This window comes from Cygnus atratus, chromosome 3 (assembly GCF_013377495.2).
Source record: "Cygnus atratus isolate AKBS03 ecotype Queensland, Australia chromosome 3, CAtr_DNAZoo_HiC_assembly, whole genome shotgun sequence".
Taxonomy (NCBI): domain Eukaryota; kingdom Metazoa; phylum Chordata; class Aves; order Anseriformes; family Anatidae; genus Cygnus; species Cygnus atratus.
In genome coordinates this window covers 104,785,917-104,808,065 of record NC_066364.1, presented here as the reverse complement: position 1 = coordinate 104,808,065, position 22,149 = coordinate 104,785,917, and the positions used below count along the sequence as shown (strand labels likewise).

Sequence of the window (22,149 nt, the reverse complement as noted above, 5' to 3'; positions counted from 1 at the left end):
GAGAAGTGCCTTGTTAACTATGTTACGGTATGGTGGGCGCTCCAATGAAACATCAGCTGTTCCATTAAAATGCTTCTCTACAGCTTTTTGTGTCTGGATGGCATTATTTCACCTAGTAAGTATTCACTGCATTTAAAATAGGAATGCCATCACTACTATTCATTGCACTTCTAATCTAATTTAAAAAAGAAAAGGAAATTGATTTTGAGGGAGACCACTAGTAAAAAAAATAAGGAGTAAATTTTCATGAGCAACTGCACATATTGCCATTTAAATTCAGCCCTGCAAAGCAGGCAGACATTACTAATAACCATACCATCACAGTTCTAATTGTATTTACTTTGTCTGTACATTACTTTGTTTAATAGTGCACAAATGAAAACATTTTCTTTCTCAGAGGTGCTTACTTACGTCACTGCCAGACCTGGAGAGATTCTAGAATAGCATACCTGAAAGAATGACATGTTCTTTCCCACATTTATAGGACATTTTTCAGCCAAACTTATATTACATTTTTCAGTCAAATAGAAGAATGGTGTGACTGTCCTATCTTCAGAAAGTATACAAACTTGAATGCAGCCGTAATGTTTGCACTTCATGAGTTTCATTCCAATAGTCTCTTGTAAAAATTTAATGTTTCATCAGTTTGCTTATTTCTGTTTGTGGTTGCCAGCTGTGATCAGATTGCTTCCATTTCTTCCATTTTGGTGGAACTAGAAAGACAAAAAAAAAAAAAAAAAAAAAGTATTTTACAGTAAAAGATAAAAGGGTGACTTTCTGACTATAATGCTGACCTGAAACTCAGGATCTCTAGTTACAAGCCATGACCATGTGACAAATTTCCTTTGTGGTCTAAGAAAATATCTTCTGGTTTGTGTTTGTATAACAAAGGCAAATGTAATTATTTCTGTTGGAAATTAAGGGGAAGGGGCACCAAGATACCTGTAAAAATTTCTTATAACCAATTTTCTTTTGGTTTTGGACTGACTTAATCCTTTTTCAGGACCTGATGCCTCCTTTAAAATATATGCATATATATATATATTAACCAGACCTTTATTTTGCCCATTGATTCTGTTACAAGGTCTCACTGAGGGGATGTTTGGATGTTTGTTTTTCTTTGGAATACTCTCCTTTACCTGCTCTTCTCACCCCATGTTCATTAACCAGCTGCAGTCTACATAACTTTTCTTTTCACAAGCATTTGAATTGTTTGAGTAGCTGATTTAAGCATGGACAGATCCCAGTATGTGAATGCAGTGATCAGATGCTTCCAGCCAGATTGTGCACATTAGCAAGGGATTACAGTTTCTCTCATAAGTCAATTTAAATGTGTGTAAAGTAGGGGGTTCTCAGACCCTTAAATGCACTGATCATGTCTCAGATGGAAAAAAAAATGAATTGTAAGACTCTTCCTCCATTATTCAAGCATGTCTGTGCCATTCAGGTCCTATTTTTGCAACAAGTTTGTAAATCAGTTACATGAATAGTCATTACGGAAAAATATTCTGCTTGGTTTTAGTTTTCATTTGGATGATGGAGTAGCTCTGTGAAAAGATGAGCCAGTAGCATGCTAGAGCAGTGTTTTATCAGTACTGATGCCATTCCTCCTGATACTGTCAGACATATGAAGTCTCAGCCTCAATGTCTCATGGAACTGAGGCAACCTATATAAATCTCACTCTTTTTTTTTTCTTTTTCTTTTTCTTTTTCCAAATTAAATCCTCATGACTGCTGAAAATAGCTTTAAAACATTATATGAATGCACTCTAAAGACTTGGAAATCAGAAAGGAAATAAAAGCAATCTTTTTGCGTTTAGCTCAATGATATTTGAAGCCTTTTTTTGTGATGGTTTTGCATCTGGTTTATATGTTTTGAATTCCACTTTGCATGCTGATAGGAATGGGGAACTATAGCTATGTCCAAAAGCAGCTGCAGACTGCTTTGTAGATTACAGATATCTTCCCCCTAGACAGCTGATTTTCACACTGATCCATGAAAATAATATTTTTAAATGTAAAATTTAGAATGTTTATGTTTAATTACAGTTTGGGAAAGGAATCATACATTCATACATACATTTGTTTGTAGATGAACATATTGCAACTCATGCTTCAAGATTCACAGGGTCCGAAGTCTGGGCTCTGTATGCACCCTGAGAACAGTGCTCTTCCCCTTGATTCAGGGCACCTGCCTTGGGCTGAGTAATCTAGCCACCTTCATGCCAAAAAAACATGAAACAGCTGCCTTAAAATAAATTTTCTAAGAAAAACAAAAGGCTGAACACAGGGTCTAGAGAAGACCTGCTTAGGGATTCAGGCAGCTCACTGACTTACTGTTAGGATTTCTGTGCTCAGTGTATGAATTTCTACTCCAAAATCAAAACTCTTAATTTTTTACCATTAACAAAGTAGGTTTTTCCCTGTTATATTAGCAAATTTCTATTTTCCCCTAATGATTCATTGAAGTATTTCAAAATCTTAAGAAAAATATATTTATTTTATGACTAATTCAAGGAAAAATATTTTTATGTTCATGTATTTCTGCATATTCCTCTTCCTAGGGACATATTAACTAGACCCACACCCTAGTCAGAGATAAGGCATTTCAATGAGCTGGGGGCTTATAAATTTTCTTTACAAATTTAAATCAAATCAAATCTGAGCTCAAAAGAATTTCATGATTCATTCCAGTGAGAATTAATACAAAAGTTTAGGGCCAGGCTGACACAGACAGATTGGTTTACACCGTCTAGGACATAGTCTGCAATGTCTATTTGTTTTCTGTTACAGAACAAAAAGCAAAATAATCCTTCACTGTTGCATTGACTCACCAAGCAAAAACACAAAAAAAAAAACTTGGGGCAGGATTTTGTAGGTTCTTGTATTTTGTCAAAAGAACACCAAGTAGGTCATGGCATCATATTGTCTTCTCCTGAAATATAACAGTCTCACCTGTTGCTTGTGCTGGTACCTCAAGCACATCTCCAAAGCAAGATGCAAAAACAAAGAAACAACAAAAGAATTACAAAGAGAATAAATTACATTTTATTGTAAATCTGTCTGTCTGACAAAATGCACACTGCTGTAGAGGATTAGAAGGTGCTAGCATCAGTCTATTAGCTTGGAGACTAGAGTAAAATGGTTTTCAAAATTCTATATTTATTTCTTCGGAACTGAATTTGGTTATTTAGCATTATGGTCACCAAATCTTTTGGCTTTTCTATTTTGTTTCCATATCCGATTGACACTGTTCATTTTAGCATCATGAATTTGCCATTTACATAAGCCAGGATAGACAAATCTACAAGATGCATACTTTCTGATTAACTGTGTAGATCAGAGAAATTGGTTTTAGAGTGTTTTGAAAGACCCGAATTCAGCCATGCTTAATGAAGCAGAAAGTAATGTGTTTTTTTTGTGTGTGTTTGGTTTGGTTTTTTTTTGGTTGGTTGGGTGGTTGTGTTGTTGTTGTTGTTTTACTAGTTTAATTTAGGATAATTGATGCAGTCCCTTGTTGTGCAAGGTTATTGCTGTTGGGGGGGAGCTTTGCTGAGGAAAGAAAGGAAGGGAGCTGGGAAGAGGGAACACCAGCTCAATGGGAACAAATTCTGGTGGAGACCTTTGCCAAAGAGTGTTTTCATAATTACTCAAGGAAAAGTCTGTGGGACCAGGGTCTGAGAATTCATTTGATGAATACAGAAAATACAGCATTTCACACGTAAGTGACTAACCTCACAAATACAGTGTATTTGCTCACTGCGCCCACTTTACATGTTTTCCATGTACTTTTGTTTCTAGAGACAATTTGCAGACCTTTATGCATCCACTTTTCTAATCTTGTCATTTACCAAGTCTTTTTACTTACCCACACCTTAGGCATCAGACACTTGAATAATTACATACAGTCCTCTATCTCTTCTTGGTGAAGTCAGTCTGATTTCTCTCCCTGAATTCATATAGGGTTGAAAGGAAGGATATTTTTTTTTCTGGAGGATTTTTTTCCCCTTCACATCTTATGCAATGTCTGTCTGAACTACTTCAGCTGCAGAAGACTATTTTAGGAAAAAGTTCAATAAATCTCTTTGTAGCTGAAAATGTTAGAGGGTTATTCAGGATCACTTTACCAGCACCTGATAATTTCTGTTCTTTGCATCATGTCTCCTACAGGCTTTGAGATTAACTTGGCGCTGTGATATTTCTCTTATACTAGGCACAGCCATACAGAATCAAGATGTTTTTGGGTTGTTTGCTCTTCATTGTGATATAAGGTTGTGTAAGTCATCCGTGTCAGTGGGTTCATATTAACTGAGACCTTGCCCTCTTAAATAGCCAGCTTTATATGTCTCTGTATAAATAAATAAATCAGTAGGAGATAGCTCTGATCTAGTCCTGACAGGTCTAGCCTTAATTAGAAACAGTTTTTTAGTAGTTTTCTAATACAAAAACCTACTCACAGCTATTCATGAGATGAACAAAAAATGATAAAAGGCATATAAAATGCACAAAATTTAGGAATGAAACATGTGAAAACCTCTGGGAAATGTGCATGTTCAGTCCAAAGAAATATCTGATAGTAAGTTTTATTGTCTCTCCAGATGTAAAAGTATTTTACTGCACAAAAGAAACCAACTACTCCCAATGGTCAGAAAAACAGAAGAAGGGAAAAATCAGTTAAATATTATGCAGAGTTGTATATTTAAGTGTATGTTTATACTGTAATTTTTATATATATAAAGTGTAAGTGGGTTTGCACAACTGTAGCAGCTAACTTTAGTTTCTGTTAATAAGCTCCCAAAGAATCACTTTCAACAGATGTGTTTAAATCAGGATTTAGAAACCTCTCCAGCACTTTAGGGGTTCTGTGCAATGAGCAATGGGCCAGGTTTAAATCTAGTTTATACTGCTGTACCTAGGTAATAACAGTAGTTATTATACCCATCTTGTATTTCTAGACATGTAGGACGCAGGATAATCATGTTCACCATTTGGGTTTTTTTCATTTCCTGTCATTGTTTCTGCTTTCTCATTATTTTTTAAGTTTTTGGTGGCTCCAACACTGGGGGCCTTGCTAGAATTTCTAGGATGTATTGTGGCATATATAGTGATAACACTAACATTACTGAACTTTGGACTTAATTTTTTTTTTTAATCTGTTCGAAGGAAATCAAATCTAACTGTAATGCCTCTAAAGAGAATGCTAGGGTTAAGATCCCTCTTGTCCTCCCTCATGGCACAAGGAGTATCATAGCCCTGGCTGTGCAATGCTTGAGCTGCAGCTGGGCACAGGGAGAGGTCTCTTGGCTGCTGAGCACCACTTGGGGTGAGAGGGGTACTTGAAGCTGAGACTCCCATTCCCTGTGTCTGTCCTTCTGCTGCCAGGACAGCACTGAGAGAGCACAAAGCCTTCCTCCACTCCAGCAAAGCTGCTGTGAGCAGGGGCTCTCTGGCTTTTTGTACATGTGGAGGGCATACAAGACCTGGATGCTTAGCAGTTGAGATGGAGACCTGCATTTAGTTTCCTGGGGGCTAGGTCTGCACAGCTCACTGCTTAGGGTACAGATTTTTGGATCACCTAACCTTTGGTCTAACCTTTCTCACACCTTGTGCCAGGCACCTGGCTCTTGGTTTTTAATTTCACATCATGTGCTTAACTTTGGTTTTCAGTGCTTTCTTTGCAGGTGCCTAAGTCCCAGCATTATTTTTTAGTACCAAATAATGCATCTCTCCATTAAGCACCTGTTTTTTAAAGGATGTTTTTGTTTGCTTTGACATAAAACATGCTTGAAGAAAAGTGGACTGTATTCATGTCTTTGACTTTAAATAATTCCAGTAACAAAAACAAGGAAACGTTTATCAATTATTTTCCCCATGTACCACAGCAAGAATTCATACTGAATATCAGTATCTCAGGTAAAGTACAGATTGATTCTTGGAGCCTAATTTGTGAGATTTATTGACAATACAGCATGCCAGTAGTTATAATGGACTCCTATTCATTACACAGTTGATAATTCAACAAGTAGCTGATTCTGATTTTCAGTGTTAGTTATAACATTAAAGCTAACTTTATTAGCCTAACAGGGACATTTAAATACAATTAACCTTAGTTTTTTAAGTGGAATGTGTGACTTCAGCTATTAAACTTCAGTTCTACTTTAGCAGCTCCAGGGCATCAGATATGTAGGTCCTGAATTCTGGCACCTTATTAGCACAAGAAGGCAGGCTATTCAACAAAGAAACCCAAGGTTTGATCCTTCTGTGCACTTATGGCTTTATTTCTGCGGGTAACCTCATGTATCAATGAAGCTTCTTTCTTTTAATAAGTTTCAGGATCAGGCTGTAAGTTTTTATTGTGGTAAAGAATGGCATAGGCCAGTATCTAATTAAAGAATTGCAAACCTCTTGATGATCTACAGAGAGAGGATTCATTTTAGAGTATTGCCATAAAAATAAAAAAAAATTAAAAAAAATTAAAAAAAAGGTGGCTTTTCAGACTGAGCCCACTTTCTAGGGCTCCAAATTCAGGCATGTGTTTCTACAAAGGAGAGGTTAGAAAAGGTTTCAAAGCAGATCAAAAAGTTGCCTGATGGTTCATCTTTGCAGCACTAAGCCTGCTGGGTGTTCTGCACAGATCCAATATCTGAACTCTGAAAGTACAGACTAGCATTACACTAGCCATGTTTTTAGTAGGGCTTTACAAATTGCCTGATCCAGGTTAGGCCTTTTCTGGAAGTTCTTTAATCCTTCTAACATTTGCATAATGATCTCAATTCTGTAATACTTGTGTGACAGTATTTAGAAGCTTTTTCTGACTTACATTAATAACTGTACAAGAATAATGGTATACCAAATTTATTATCTTTCAGGACTGAGAATACCATGCATTTCTTAATGCTCAAAAAAAAAAAAAAAAAAGTATGGGGCAAAATTCACTCCTCATGTAATCCCAGTGGCATCTGTAGAGCTAAATGAGGTGTGCATTGACTTTGTCATGTGTAAGTAAATACTAAGTTGTATTTGGGAACATAAATAAGGAGGTAGATCCTACTAAGATCTACGATCAAAAAAATATATATATATGTATATAGAAACCTATCACTGTGTAATTCTATCAGAATAATACCTTTCTGCCTACAATTTTGACTAAAACATGATAGTCTCATATGAAAATTCTAAACTAATCAGCTGAAATAAATAAATAAATGAGGCTTCTGTAAATAGCCCATGTGAACAAAAAGAAAGAATGTCTCTAGTTTTTTAGGTATTGTGTTTAAATTTGCAGGACTACACAGCAGGTAATACCAGGCTGAGTACCCATTTCTGCCCTTCTGCAGATGTTAAAATAAGACAGCACAGACACGGACTGAAAGGAGACTCCAAGCAGTCATGCAAAACCAACTCTTCTCTGAGATGATTACAAATAAGTCTAGCAGGCATGCTCACTGGAAAAAAAAAAAATAAAATAAAATAGTAATTCAGAAAACATTTCCATTTCCATGGGAAAATAGACCAAGAAACTAAATGATAAATCGGTCTCATGTATGTAGCCACCATTATCTGATGTTTCATTTATGTTATCTGCTTGGTGTTTAACACCTGAGAGTTTGAGTATGATTTTATTTATGACAGTGCTTCTCCCTGCAAACTCACCGTAGGGATTCTCATGCCTCAGCTATGCTTTCTTGACCTGCCATCTAGTCATATGCATATCATGTGAAGCATGTGTCTTGATGAGCAGGTCATGTTTATATATGCAGTGATTTGTACTCACTACCTATGAATGATTAAATGCATGAAAGAAAATAATTACCTAGCTAATACTTTATTTCTCCTAAGTGAAATTACAACTCCGAAGTTATTGCTCCTAAGTGTAGTAGATATCCTACATTTCATTTTTTGAGTAACATCAGAAGTTTTTTAGTTTTCTTTGTTTACTGTGATAAAAGAAGAGTTCAGGTTAACAAAAAGGTTTATACGGTATTTTAAATACTTATTCTTCATAAAGTATCTACAGTGACCTTTAAAAATGATTAAAATGTTGTCTTGGTTCCTGTGTGATAGAGGTGTGTATTCTGAAGTCCCAATTTTATGGCATATTATGAATTAATTAGAAGGGAGACTTTGAGATTAAATTATAAATTATCTGTGCAACAGTTCAGGGCTTATCTTGCATAAGCATGCGTGTAGCACCTTACAACATTATATAAGCAACTCATCCCAGTTCAGCTCCACAGAGCTGTTTCGTCCTGTGCTTGAGTATATTTCAAAAGAGAGGACAAGATGAAAAAAAAACACTGTTACCTCCCAGCATGCAACACAGCTGTGGTGACCAGCTGTTTGTTTCTTACTGAAGCCAACAGGGTGCTTGCAACTCAGTGGTGGATGCTTTTTTCCCACCAGCTCCAGCAGCAGACCAACACAGTGCTGTAATTTTGACCCAGGCAGGCAGCTGGAGATCTATGAAGCCTATGAACTTTATAGCTGTATTTAGACTGTGAAGCCTTCAGGCTGGACACTCCTTGTATCAGTGGTATCAGCCTTGTATCAGTCTTGGGGCAGAGTGGCTTGAAAGCTGTGCAGAGGAAAAGGATCTGGTGATGTTAGAAAGCTGGCAGCGTGTTCAGGTGGCCAAGAAGGCCAACAGCAGTGTGGCCAGCAGGACCAGGGAGGTGATCAGATCATCCCCTTGTACTCTGCTCTAGTGAGGCAGCACCTCGAGTACTGCGTTCAGCTTTGGGCCCCTCACTGCAAGGACATCGAGGCACTGGAGCTTGTCCAGAGAAGGGCTATGAGGCTGGTGAAGGGCCTGAAACACAAGTCCTGTGAAGAGCAGCTGAGGGAACTGGGGTTGTTTAGCCTGGAGAAGAGGAGGCTCAGGGGAGACCTTATTGCTCTCTACAATTACCTCAAAGGAAGGTGTGGGGAGCTGGGGGTCGGTGTCTTCTCCCAGATAACCAGTGTTAGGACTAGACGGAATGGCCTCAAGTTGTGCCAGGGGAGGTTTAGGTTGGAAATGAGGAGACATTTCTTCTCAGAAAGTAATCAGGCATTGGAACAGGTTGCCCAGGGAGGTGGTTTAAGAAATGGGTTGATCTGTGGGTGTTTAAGAAAAGGTTAGACGTGGTGCTTAGGGACAAGGTTTAGTGGTAGTAAGGGGATGATTGCATCAAATGATCTTGGAGGCCTTTTTCAACCTTTATGATTCAATTTCTGTTCTGTTCTATTCTATTCTAGGCTTCTTCTATTGTATTCTAGGCCTATCCTCTTCTGTCCTAGGCCTCTTCTGTCCTTGGCCTCTTCTATACTGACAAAGGCTGTCACGCAGGCCGGTATTGTGAACAGTGAATAATCACCCCATTTTCTCTATTTTCAGGAGATTTGTCCTTACCAAGATGAGAGTCATTCCAAAAGGAGCTTTTGCAGGACTTCATGACCTAGAGAAAATGTATGTATTGTGTCAATATCTACTAGGAAACAACTATTTTACTTTAAACATCAGTTTCTAGCTGCAGCTCCTTTTACTGCCTGTAAGCAACTCCTGTCTCTGAACTCAACCTAGTTTCATCTTTCTTTTTTTTTTTTTTTAATAATGATAATAATAATAATAATTTCTGGTTTTAGAACATGTTCCAAAACATTGTTGTCATAAATACATTGTTATATCAGCAAGTGGGCAGTCCTTGGTCAAAGGGTTCATTTAGCAGGGAGTGTCATTGCAATCACACTCAAACAGTTATGGTCAATGGCTTGATGTCCAGATGGAGACTGGTGATAAGTGGTGTTGCTCTGAAGTTGGTATAGGGACTGGCACTGCTTAATATCTTTCTTGGTGACATGGACAGTGGGATTGAGTGTGCCATCAGCAAGTTTGTGGAAAATGCTAAGCTATGTGGTGCAGTCAGCACAATGGAGAGAGGACTTGAGAAATGGGCCTATGTGTACATAATGAGGTTCAACAAGGCCAAGTCCAAGGTCTTGCACCTGGGTCAGAGCAACCCCAAACAGGAATAAAGGCTGGACCATGACTGGATTGAAAGCAGCCCTTAAGAGGACTTGGGTTGATGAAAAACTAAACATGAGCCAGCAATGCATGCTTGCGGCCCAGAAAGCCAACCATATTCTGGGCTGCACCAAAAGAAGCATGACCAGCAGGTTAAGGGAGGCAATTCTTCCCGTCTACTCTGCTCTTGTTAGACTGCACCTAGAATACTGTATTCAGCTCTGGAGTCCCCAGTGGGGGGTACATGAACCTGAGAAGTGACATGGACCTGTTGGAGTGAGTCTGGAGAAGGGCCACAGGGGATGATTGGAGGGCTTGAGCACCTCTCCTATGAAGAGAGGCTGAGGAAACAGAGGTGGTTCCGCCTGGAGAAGAGAAGGCTCTGGGGAAACCTTGTAGCAGTCTTTCAGTACCTAAAGAGGGCTACAGGAAAGCTGGAGAGGGACTCTTTACCGGGGAGTGTAGTGATAGGACAAGGGGTAATGGCTTTAAACTAAAAGAGGGTAGGTTTAGATTAGATATTAGCAGGAGATTCTTTACTGTGAGGGTGGTGAAGCACTGGAAAAGGTTGCCCAGGGAGGTTGTGGATGTCCCATCCCTGGAAGTTTTCAAGGCCAGGTTGGATGGGGCTTTGAGCAACCTGGTCTAGTGAAAGGTGTCCCTGCCTATGGCAGGGGGGCTGAAACTAGATGATCTTTAAGGTCCCTTACAACCCAAACCTTTCTGTGATTGTATTAATTAATAAATAAAGTGCCAGAAGACCATGGGAAATGATTAATTTGAGAGTTTTCTAATAGATCACAATAAATCAGTGAAAGATTAGGGAGGAAAGCACTGCTGTTCGTAACAGGTAAGCCAATTCTAATAAATAAATACGACTGTATTGTTCATGTTCAGGGCCAGTAGGAGGGTGTGAGAAGTTCCTTGCAGATGATAGTTCTGAAAAACTTAGCACATAAAGAGAGCAAGCATCTAATTTTAGTGATAAGCCTGAAGATATAATTATGAGCACTCTTGATGAACGGATGTATCAGGTACCCATTAGTCTATTATGGATGTATTGCAGTCCTCCACCACTAGCGTGATCATATGTTTCCTAATATTCCTTAACTACAGAAAATCTATGGGTTAACTGGTGCTAGCACCTGAAAAGATAACGGTCACCATCAAATCTGAACTATTCCGGGGCATGTATGTTTTTTTCTAAATTATTTCATCTGTAACCAACTCACATTTTGTTTAGAAATGTATCCAGTATTTGCTCTCACTGGAGAGAACCACAAAGATGCTGTTTGTCCAAGAAGGGTCTGAGGCGGAGTAGGGAAATACACTTTTATATTATACCGTTTCAGTCTCTCTGTGTAGGGACAAAACTGGAAAGGAATCAATTGCCAACATTTCTTTGCTTCAGCTTCTCCTTTTTCCCCCTCATACTCTTGCATAAGTAAAGGATATAGCAGAAGATGGGCACACCAGAAGAGATGACAAATAAAGGAAATGTATTTTGAACCTAGAAAAGTATAGATGGATGAAGAACAAGCAGTGAACATGCTAGTTCACTAGATTCAAGAGTTGTTGGTCAATATCAAGTTGAACCACAGTAAATGCTTATTTTTCTTGACAAGAAAAGAAAAAAGGTCTTATTTTCTGTGGTCAGGAATTGCCTGTTAGGGGTAAGATCAGCACTGTGTCACCAGTTTTTTGGCACTTGTTTCTCCGCATTCATGCTGGATTCCTTTAAGTCTAGTTCTTATGGAAAACCATTCAGCTCTCTGGGCAGTGTAGTGGGCTGCAAAGTGCATTGCTCCCATTATCTTTAATTACTCAGAAACCATATGTCAGATATGTATGAAGTTAACAATCACATTGAATGCAATGTCTCTAAGTGGTGATTTTTTGTTGACCAAAGAAAATACATATGGAAGTAAGCTAAATTTGAAAATATATCTATATACTATTATTACCTGGAAGAGAAATGGGGACAGGCAGTTTGTAGCAAAATATCCTTGAAAATAAAAATGTGATAAATATGTAAATGAGACCAATCAACATCAACAAAGAATACAGTATTTGCAAATGGTGTGGCAAACAGATAAAATTTGAAAATGATCACAAATCCAAAATCTAACCCATAAAACATTTATCAGAAATATTCATGATAATGTAGGGAAAAAAAAAAGTGTGCAATCAAATGATATATTTGCATATAAAAAAGAGTCTTTGTATAAAAGCCTCTTTTTTTCTTGCAAGATTATGCACAAAAAGGAAGTTTAAAGCAAACTGCAGTTTATTTAAGGAACAGAGCTATTAATAATGTGATATCTCCATGTGGTAAAATGTAGATAGCCTGATGTATACAAATGAGGTACTTCAATGTAATGCACATAAGTGTTCGCATAGAACTAAATAGATTAAAAATTAGGAGAGTGACAATATATTCCGAGTGTGTTACTGATGAAAAGCAATAGCTTATAAAAACCCAAAAGATCTGTGCATGTTTTCATCAGTTATCATCTCTGGTTGATTTCCAACAGTGTTTCTGAGAATGGAGTAGGTTTTAAGGTTCACAAATTTCAGGGAATGGTCATCTTTGCAATCATCCATAGGCAACGAGCTAGTCAAATACAAGTCAGAGATGAGTCCTCCGTAAGAATCTTAACTCTTTTGTGTTTATATTCAAAGCAAAGGAAGGCTTTTAAATACAGTCACCAAAAATGTCCAGTTTTCAAAGAAAAATCATTCAATAACATTTTCCATTGTTCCTGCTTTCTTTATGCATTTAAGTTTCATCCTATACATCCAAACAACTGAAAACCTTGAACAAATGTTTTTTGCCACAAAATGTTGAATATTTCCAGTCGGGTGCTTTCAGTCAAACTCCAGTCATGGTACCCACAGAAGATCTTGTTTGTTTTCCATTTCTACTGTCCAAGGAATCTCCAATATGGACACTAACTCCTTACGGAAAAAAATAGTGTGACCTCAAAATGTCAGCATGGAGAACCTGATCTGCCCTCCCTGTGAAGCTCCAGTTTTAGTTACAGATCAAATTCCTGGTTTTCATCACATGCCAAATACAGATATTGGGGGAAGAAGAAAATTGTCACTGGAAAACTTCTACCATTTTGTGATTTTTAAAAGAATGAGAGCCCATTTGAAGCAATTCCAGCTTGTTTTTTTCTTCTTGCCCATCTAAATTCCTTCAGATACTGAAAAAATATGAAGTGTCCATTCTGCAACCTGTCACATGGACAAATATTGTCCAGGAAAAAGATCTTTTCTTATATATAATGTTTTAAGTTATGAAATATATTGGCAGGTTGTAATTGTAAGAGATTTCTCTTAGTAATGGTGTAACTTAAGATTACTTATTGAAAACTATTTCAGAAACCCACAGGTCTGAGGAGCAGCCTAACCAGCTTATTGCTATTAGATCTGCGACTTCTACACAGCTCTGAGTTCATGTTGATTTAACAAATAGTTGTTCAGGGAAGCAGCTTTGTTATTCTCATTGCAAGTTTAGTTTTCTGCTGAGAAGTCTTGGCCAAGACTAAGCTGGACCATGGCAGCTTTTCTAGACTCCTGCTCAACCAACTTATTTACACTACCAGAACTGATTAATTCTCCAGTTACTAAAATAAAAAGCAACGGCAGGCACGCACATAACTGGCAAAATCAATTCAGCATACTCTGCAGCTGCTATGTCATCTTCAACCTGCACTGAAAGTGCTTAACTTGGAGGAGAGAAAGCCTGAAGCAATATTGAAATCTCATTTTTTCTCTTGCTAAGTTTCCTACAGATTCTACGATGTAGCAAATTTTTGAATGTTGATTTAACAATGCGTGACTCAGGCATCATATTTATAAGGGAGTTTGGTCTGATCCTCAGTGGCTGAACTAATGATGGGGAGAATTAGGATATATTATTATTACTCTAGGGAAAGGTGAATGCCTCAGTCCCACTTGGAAAAATCAATTGTCAGAAATGCCTGGTGCTAAGTGTGAGCTTTTATTTCAAGTCTTGGGCTGAGTGTGGTAGAGCAGAGAGAAGAGGGATGGTGACTAGTAAACCTTAGCCAAAGAAACTAGGGAACAATTGCAGCTCCAAATCGTCATGTGGATGATAGAAGCAGTCTGAGGATGCTGGTCTCCCTTGGCTGTTGAAATACCCATGTAATGATTTTTGGAGGACAAACCAAGTGTGACTTAGGACTTTGTCATATTCCTGATCTGTGTCATTGAGGAAAGATACTAAGTGTAGCCATCTTTCTCTGAACAGTGATATTGTAGTGAAGAGATAGTATTGCCTTACCCTGTACAAGCCAAATAGCCTTTACTTTTGTATTCTGAAGCACAATCCCCTTGAAAATTTGTTGTCAGTTATTTCTTCTTTTGAAAGGTTTAAGCGAAAAAAATAGTGCTTTACTTCATCATTTGCTATCAAATCTAATTTGTGTCCAACCCAAGGAAATTCAACCATGTGGATGAAAAAATTATTGAACTACAAGACATCACAGAGAAACACGTTTATTGACCTTATTTTGTAGTTTGCATTAATGGGAGAAGTGGTTTTATTTTACGTTTCTGGCAACAGCACATTTTATGAATGCAAGCCATACTGTGACCATCAGAGCTTGATGAGCTAGATCCTTTATGAGAGCTCTGAAAATCCTGGGAAGTATTAAAACTTTTAGAGTTGAGGGAATCTGCCAGAGTTGACAGTCCTGGAAACTGAAGTCTTCTGTCCATGGAAGACAGAGAGTATGTAAGCACTAGCTATCTATAGCATCCACATGAATTTGTAGAGAAAATATCTCTGGATCATATATTTATTTCATCACTAAGTGCATTCAAGATTTTATGGTTTGTTTTTTTGTTTGTTTTTGGTTTTGCTGGGACTGTTGACCCAGTGATGGTTCATTTGAACAGATTCTGCTGGTCTGCTGTGACCTAGATACATGGGCACCAGCTTATTTCATATATGACAACCAATCCGATATGATGCCAAAATCTTTCCCATTTGCTCCATAGGCTAAAAGGCCGGGGTCATGCATTCCTTTTCAAAATGAGTTATCATATAATGTCCAAACCAAAGTGAAGTACTTGAGAACTGTGAAGATTCCTCAGGAGAATAATTTGAGACATGCTAAAGTTGCTAAATCAAGGTATAACTTGCTTCCCAAAAATAGAGAAGGAACAAATTTCTTCGTTTGATTGTAAAAGTGTTATCAGGAGACCCTGGCATAGTGGAAAGTATCACGGACTATAAGTCTTTGCTTTATTTAGCAAATTTAAGCAACCTGGCAAATTGGTGAACTCACAATCCAGGCCTTCTTCAATAGTAGCCTTCAGAGCTACCTGGGATAGCAAATGGCTAAGGGATCACCGCCTCTGCTCCTGAAATTGGTTTCAGTCAGCCCAGGCATGGTTCTATAACACTTGGCAGCACATAGCTCAGAAAGAGGTGAAAGAAGTGAGGAGGCAGAAATTTTGTGATCGCTTAAGGGTGAGCAGTTTCTATTCTGGTCAAAAGAAAGCTCGTCAGCACGCTGCAGTTTCTCCATTTTTTCTTGCACAGTGTATTGCATTCTGCCTCATTCATTATGCGAGAGGTAGTGATTAAATACAATTATTAAAATTCTTTTGAGAAAATGGATAGGATTCAATGTAGCCAAGACATTTGGAACTTGGTTCTAGTCAGGAGCTCGTTTCCATCTTTCATCGTATCCATTGGAAAAATCTATTGCCCCCCCCCACACACACCCAAGAAACAAAAAATGAATTTGCAGGAGCTGCTGTGATATGCAAATTAAATAGTGCATGTTTACAAAAATATTTATCCCTAAGGTGAAAGGGGGACACAATGCAATCTGAGTATCAAAATATGTACTGAATCAGTAAGGATCATACTTTGGTAATAAATGCTCCAGGGTATATTCTCAAAGTGTAACTCCATGGATATTGAATTCTAGTCTATACTATAGGAAGTTATGCGTAACATTCTGCATCTTAGGGGCATGTCATGAAAATAAGTATGCTACTGAATTCTTTTAAATGAGTCTAAATATGCATTTTCTGTAGGGAACGGGGAACTACAGTTCAAAAATACTAAAGCCAGTAATCAGCAGAAGCAAAGAAATTCAAAGTTCAGGCTGACATCCCAAAGAATAAATCTTTCATTGGGGCCACTTTTATTAAAAGGGGATTTTGCCCTCCCTCTCCATGGTCTAATCCTGTGTGAACCAACAGCATCTAAAGGCTGCCCAGCATCACACACTGGTATGAGGGCAGTGATAAATCACATGAATTTTCCAGGTTCCTGCAGTTGAACCTGCAAGTCTCAGAAGCCTCTGACACAGTTGACTATCCAAATTTAACATTGATCAGTGATTCTGAACTATCTCTTGTCTGTATTGGAGTGTTTGCTTGCACTTCAGGCCTCTGGTCCAGCAGAAAAAAAATCATGTAAAGAAGCTTATCCTGCACTGTATGCATTCCTTAGCTCAACAGTGTCCAGGGTTTCAGCCTTCATTTCCCCATTGCTGTGCTCTGCCCTTTGAAATGGGTTCCCATAAATGGGGTCTGATGGGGAGCAGCCATTCAAGCTTCTCCCAGGGCACCTGCAACATATCATCAGTGGAGGAGCTGGGCAAAGCGCTGCCTTTGCTGCTGTTTCTCAGCAAGGCACTGTGTGGCTTAGACACATTTTCTTCTAGAATGAATGCCGTTACTTCAAATGACTATTCTCCAGCCTTTGCAAATATCATCTGTGGACAGCAAATTTTAGTGTTTGGTATGAAAACATATGAGGCCTGTTACGTCCTTAATTAAATTTATTTTCTGAAAGTTGAAGCTGTGCCTTTTGTTCTAAATACAATAAGTAATGAACCAAGACTATTTTTTTATATTCTAATCTATAAATGTTTTGCTGCATCCTTGCCTAGCATTCTGCTTTTCCTTGCCAAACCTTATCTGTGGAAGAGATCTTACATGCTGTAATTGTTGTCACCCCTTGCACAGTTACAAAAAAGTGAAGTCGACATTTAATATCCATGTCAGTGACTCACTGCTGATGTCAAAGAGCAGAGATTTTAATTACAGCTTTGTAATACTTAAGTAAATGCATAACCTGATCTCAATCTTTTGATAATGCTTTGGTGGAACAAAATCACAAACAAAATTAAAGTACTTAAAAGAAGAAGATAGGAAATGTAAAATCAGTTCATAGTGTCCATATAAGAATTTTCTTACTTTCCAATTTCAAATGTCCCTTAGAATCATACTAATATGATTAGTGTATGATTTTAATTTAAGTATGTTAGAGTGCAAAAACCAGAGTATTCTTTCTGAGTGGTTTGGTATCTTGATGCTTGCTGATACAAAGAGTTTCCATGGTAAAATCTGGGGAAGGAAATGTAAAGGAGTTGCAAGAGGATTATTATAAAAGGGCTTCTGTCTACCAAACAAACAAACAAACAGACAAAAACCCACAACTACCACCACCACCAAAAAACAAACAGTGCAATTCTGAGAGAACTCAACCACATGCATTCAGAATCACAGAGGTTTTACTTGGCTGTTCAGATCAAACATGTAGCAACTCCACCTCCTCTGCCTGACAGACTTGCTGGTGAGGGTCTATGGTTCAGTATGCACCACAGTACTGTTTTGTTGGGACTCTGTGGGAATTTGGGTGATGGCATATCCCAAGAGGCATAGTAGTGCCATATCCTTCCAGGTATATCCAGCCTCTGGGTTTGCTTTAAAAAGTACTGCTACTGAATAAATAATAATAATAAATAAATAAAAAGTATGCATTTTTAAGAAGGGTAGGGTTTTTTCATTATCAAAGTTTTTTATTATTTTTTCTATTAATCTTATTTCTGTGTGTTCCTAACTTCAACAGTGAGTGCAAAAGGTGTGACCTAGATGACACTATGCCTGACTTATTTTAGATGGGATTTTATTCAGTATTTATCGTTACCATTACTAAATGTTTTTTGTTAGAAAGGGGAAAGTTGGCACCGGATTAGAAATGGTAATTCAATTTGAGGATGACTTCAGAAACATCGTCCCATATTAATTTTATCTAGCTTTTCCATTTATTTTAGAAATAATGCTAGTGGAGTTGGCATGTTGCAATGCAGAATTGCTTCCCATTGCTCTACAAATGCTGATACAAACCTCAACATTTATGGAAAACAAATATTGAGATGAAGTCAAGACATTTATTTTCTAAGCAGGAGATGTTGATTCTCTGACAGCACTATATTGCACAGCCTTTATTTCTATTATACCAAATGATTGATGTGGATTTAGTAGTTAGTTTGATGGCTGTTTTGCTCAGCAGAGAGGCAGTTGAGCATTTCACCATTATTAGTGAGCTGCATTTTGATTTTTCTATAAGACGCTGCTAGCCTCAATTCATCCCAGGTGGAAATCCAGAGTTCCATTGTGCCCATTGTTTGCTTTGTGACCAAGCCAAGAACAATTTGCATACAAAATTCAGTGAATATTTGTGTTGATTTTTTAAGCAGGAATATGTTTTTGATGAAGATCTCCATATACGTGCTTAATTCTTTAAAAAATAAGGAATTATAAAGAGTGGTAACATTTGTGAGTAAACTAAACATGGAAGAATATATATATATATGTATATATGTATATACACACATGCATACCTGTATATGTATATATGTTTATATATAGTAGCCTGGAAATGATTTCAATTGTTAAGATTTAGAATGGAAGAAAGAAACCAAGCCAGAAAATATTTTGAATGTTTAAGGGAGCCAACGCAGCAGATGGAAATTACAAACAAATGTGAGAGAAATGCAGAATATTGGACAGCTATTGGTGTCTGTGCGTTTTTCAATGCAGTCAGCAGAGAATTAGGAGCTGGGGACAGTAGCAGGCTGGTGTTTTTACCCTGTCAGAACCTTGTCCCTGAGATCTGCTAACATCAGTTACTGAAGGAGGACATTCAAGAGAACATTTCTGTAACAATTATGGAATATTTTCTCCAGATGGAGAATACATTTTGTCCATCTCCTGGGGTGCTTTCTACTCTGAGGAGGAGAAATGCATGTAATAAATGATAAGGAATAGCTGTCCAGTGTGGATGCTCAGCACAAACTCCTTGAATGGTCTCTCTATGTTGCCTTTGTGCTGTGAAGTTTCACCACTAAAACAGGGAATAATGCAGAATTTCACCTGTGGACGAAAGTAAAATAGTCTTTGTTATTTGGAAGCATGATTTAGTTCTGTCTTGTTTGTCTATTCAAGAGCACAAAGATTTGCATCTTTATGTGGAAATGTATATCCTTTCTATGAAGTGAAGATGCTCATTAGACATGTCAGATTCTTTTGTCAGTCATCATTTATTTTGAATGAGATTTTATGGTTATGTTTTTCAGCTTTGTCTTCCATAACTTTAAGACTTCCTGTGCTAGATTCTTAAGATTTTGGTTTTTCTCACCTGCTCTATTTGATTGGACAAGCAGGACACAGTGGAATGGATTTGGTTATTTATTACTTCTGTTCCCAATTAGATGATGCTCCTTAGGAAAAGTGACAATGGCAGACCTCCCTGAAGGAAGTGGGATTGGGCATTCCATTTGCAGACGAATGAGCATGTTCAAAGGGGAGCAGCTTTGAGGTACTACAAGTAGCAGGAATTTTGCAAGCAGAGGTGGAAATGTGCCACTTAGAGACTGCACTGGGGAACAGTCTCCAGTGATGAACAGGTTTTCAAGGAGGTCTGAGCAGAACTTACTGCCACTTGGAATAAGTCATTGAGGAACTCTAAACCTTCTCCAAAGGCTCTGGAAGTAAGGGAAGGGAGATGTTTAAACACCTTAAAGTTCTCTTCCACCTAGCCTCAATTTCCTTTGAGGTTTTTCTGCTTTATAGTTAATTATCCTTGTTTATATTTTAATAAAAACTGTCTTTTTTGAGCTTAAAAGCCTTTCATTCTTCTTTGGGGTATTCTATACATAGGAAGGTCAACTTGAGGTGCTGTCTTACAGCACTATCCAGATTTCCTCGCCATGACATTTTCACAGTGTGCAGTGTCTTTGCTCCTCCATTCCCTGAGCCCAAATCTCTGTGCAGAGCTGAGCTACAGTAAAGAGGTTGTGCCCAGCAGAAGAACAGAGGGCAGAGCCAAATGGCAAGACATTTTTACAAAGAGGCAAGTACTTATCACAGTACATCTGTGACAGCCTCCTGCCTCAGTATAATTGACAACACACGCTGTTTATTTAAAAATAAGCTTTTTTTGCCTGTGTTTCTTGGTAGCAGATGTAAAAGTGCTAACAAGTAAAGTGGCTTTTCATGAACCTTCATCTGTCAGTACGAAGGAGCCTGTTTTGTGTTCCCTAGGCCCAGAATACCTCTGAAAAGCACATCATGTTTTCATCCAACTGTGCTGCCAGGCACAGAGCTTTCAGACTAAGAGAGAACATGTTAACAGTTGAAAAAAGATGGTAAAAATGATGGGCAAATTTGTCAGTGATGTGCAATCACTCAGGTCACTAGAGGAAGGACTTCCTAATGGGATGTCATCTGAGCACTGAACTTGTTTAAATCCCATTCCTGTGTAATGTTCATTCTCACTTTATTCCAGGTTTCAAGTATCCTTCCCACATAGAAATATTGATTACAAATGTAGGGACACTGATAAAAATCTATGACATACATTTTTTTGCTTTGTGGTGGTGTGAAGTCAACATCAGTCCCAACAACGTATGCATAAAGTATCTTTTTGTCTGCAAATCTAAGAATGTTTCCATTCTCCATATTTTGTGAATTTGTTGATGGTTTAAAAGCTTTCTGCAGTCAGGTAAATGGCAAGGTTCTCCTTTGCCATGACTTCTTTTGTTCATTGGAGAGTGAGCAACAGCAGAACAGCAACCATCCACTGGGGCAGATTGTCCAGGAGTCTGCTCATTCTCTTCTAGCCATTATTGGCTCTCAGTAGCCTTTTTTAAAATCTATTGAGCTTATTCCAGCAATAACCTTGTCTAATCATATTGATTGTTACTAACTGAAGGCTAATTAGGAAGCAAGTTGCTATGGTAATTCTTGAGTCATACATATAAAGAGAAAATACTGCTAAAACCACTAGTGCATGGTGACTATTAACATAGTTAAACAAATTAAAAAATATAATTCATTCAGATTAATTCTGGCATTCAAATGAAGATACAACATGCAACAAGGAAGTTTTTCCCTTATTTCCTACTCTTTCCTCTTTTGTAGTCATTTTGTTCTTTTATTTGTCTGTTGTGAATTATGCATAATTTTAGGACCAAAGGACAAAGTAGAATTTGGGTTGTTCTTCCTTGCTCCCCCATCCTTCCTCCCACAACAAGCTTCCTATGACAGGAGGATGACTCAGGCAGAGGGTAGTAGGACTTGGAACCCCCAGAATTCTGGGTCATTTTTTCATATCCAGTCTGCATATGTGTGATCAATGGTTTATTTTCAAATGGGTAGATTGGTGGATTGCATACCATGAAATGCCGATCTCAGATTGTACCTTCAGGAGATGTGATTCATTACAAGGTGTGGCTGCTGCAGCTGGCTTTAATCAAAAGCCTCTCTTGGCCAAGCTTTTAAATGTCTCTGCAAAAGAACTGGTCACTCAGTGGGTGACCAAGCTCCACTGTGGGACACTGTGGGAAGGTCAGATTGCTTCTGCTGTGTAGTGGCTCATTTTTGGATAGATGGAGGATTTCATCAGTCTTATCTAATAAAGTCTTTCCATCTTACTTTTAACTAAATGTGACCCAAAGGAAAATCAAGGGCTTTCTTCCCGATTTAATGGGAGTCCTCTTTCTCCCCCTTTGGCACCTTACTCACCAGTCATGTCGTGCACAACATTTAACTCTCCTAGTGAGTCTCCATCTCCACCTGCAGATCTTTAAGGAGGAGGAAAACAAGAGCAGGCATCCTGTTGCTACTCTTCTGGACCATTTGAATGAGGAGGCAAAACATATCTAGGAGAATCACTGAACTGGATGGGATATAGGAGTGTACTGAATCCATGTAGTACCCAAGTGAGTGTGAGTTTCTTGGCCCCTCTCAGTCTTCACTGTATGACCTTAGCAGCACATGAAGAAAAAAGTGAGCAGAAGTTCAGC

At 38.1% G+C, this 22,149-nt stretch overlaps 1 protein-coding gene across 1 annotated transcript in view; it reads left to right on the top strand.

Annotated features, from left to right (window-relative positions):
- FSHR (follicle stimulating hormone receptor) overlaps window positions 1-22,149 on the top strand; it is an 89,161-nt gene that overhangs the window by 27,979 nt on the left and 39,033 nt on the right. The window contains exon 2 of the mRNA XM_035560591.1: window positions 9,377-9,448. Coding sequence (XP_035416484.1) covers window positions 9,377-9,448 — 72 coding nt within the window. The remainder of the gene's footprint in view (window positions 1-9,376; window positions 9,449-22,149) is intronic.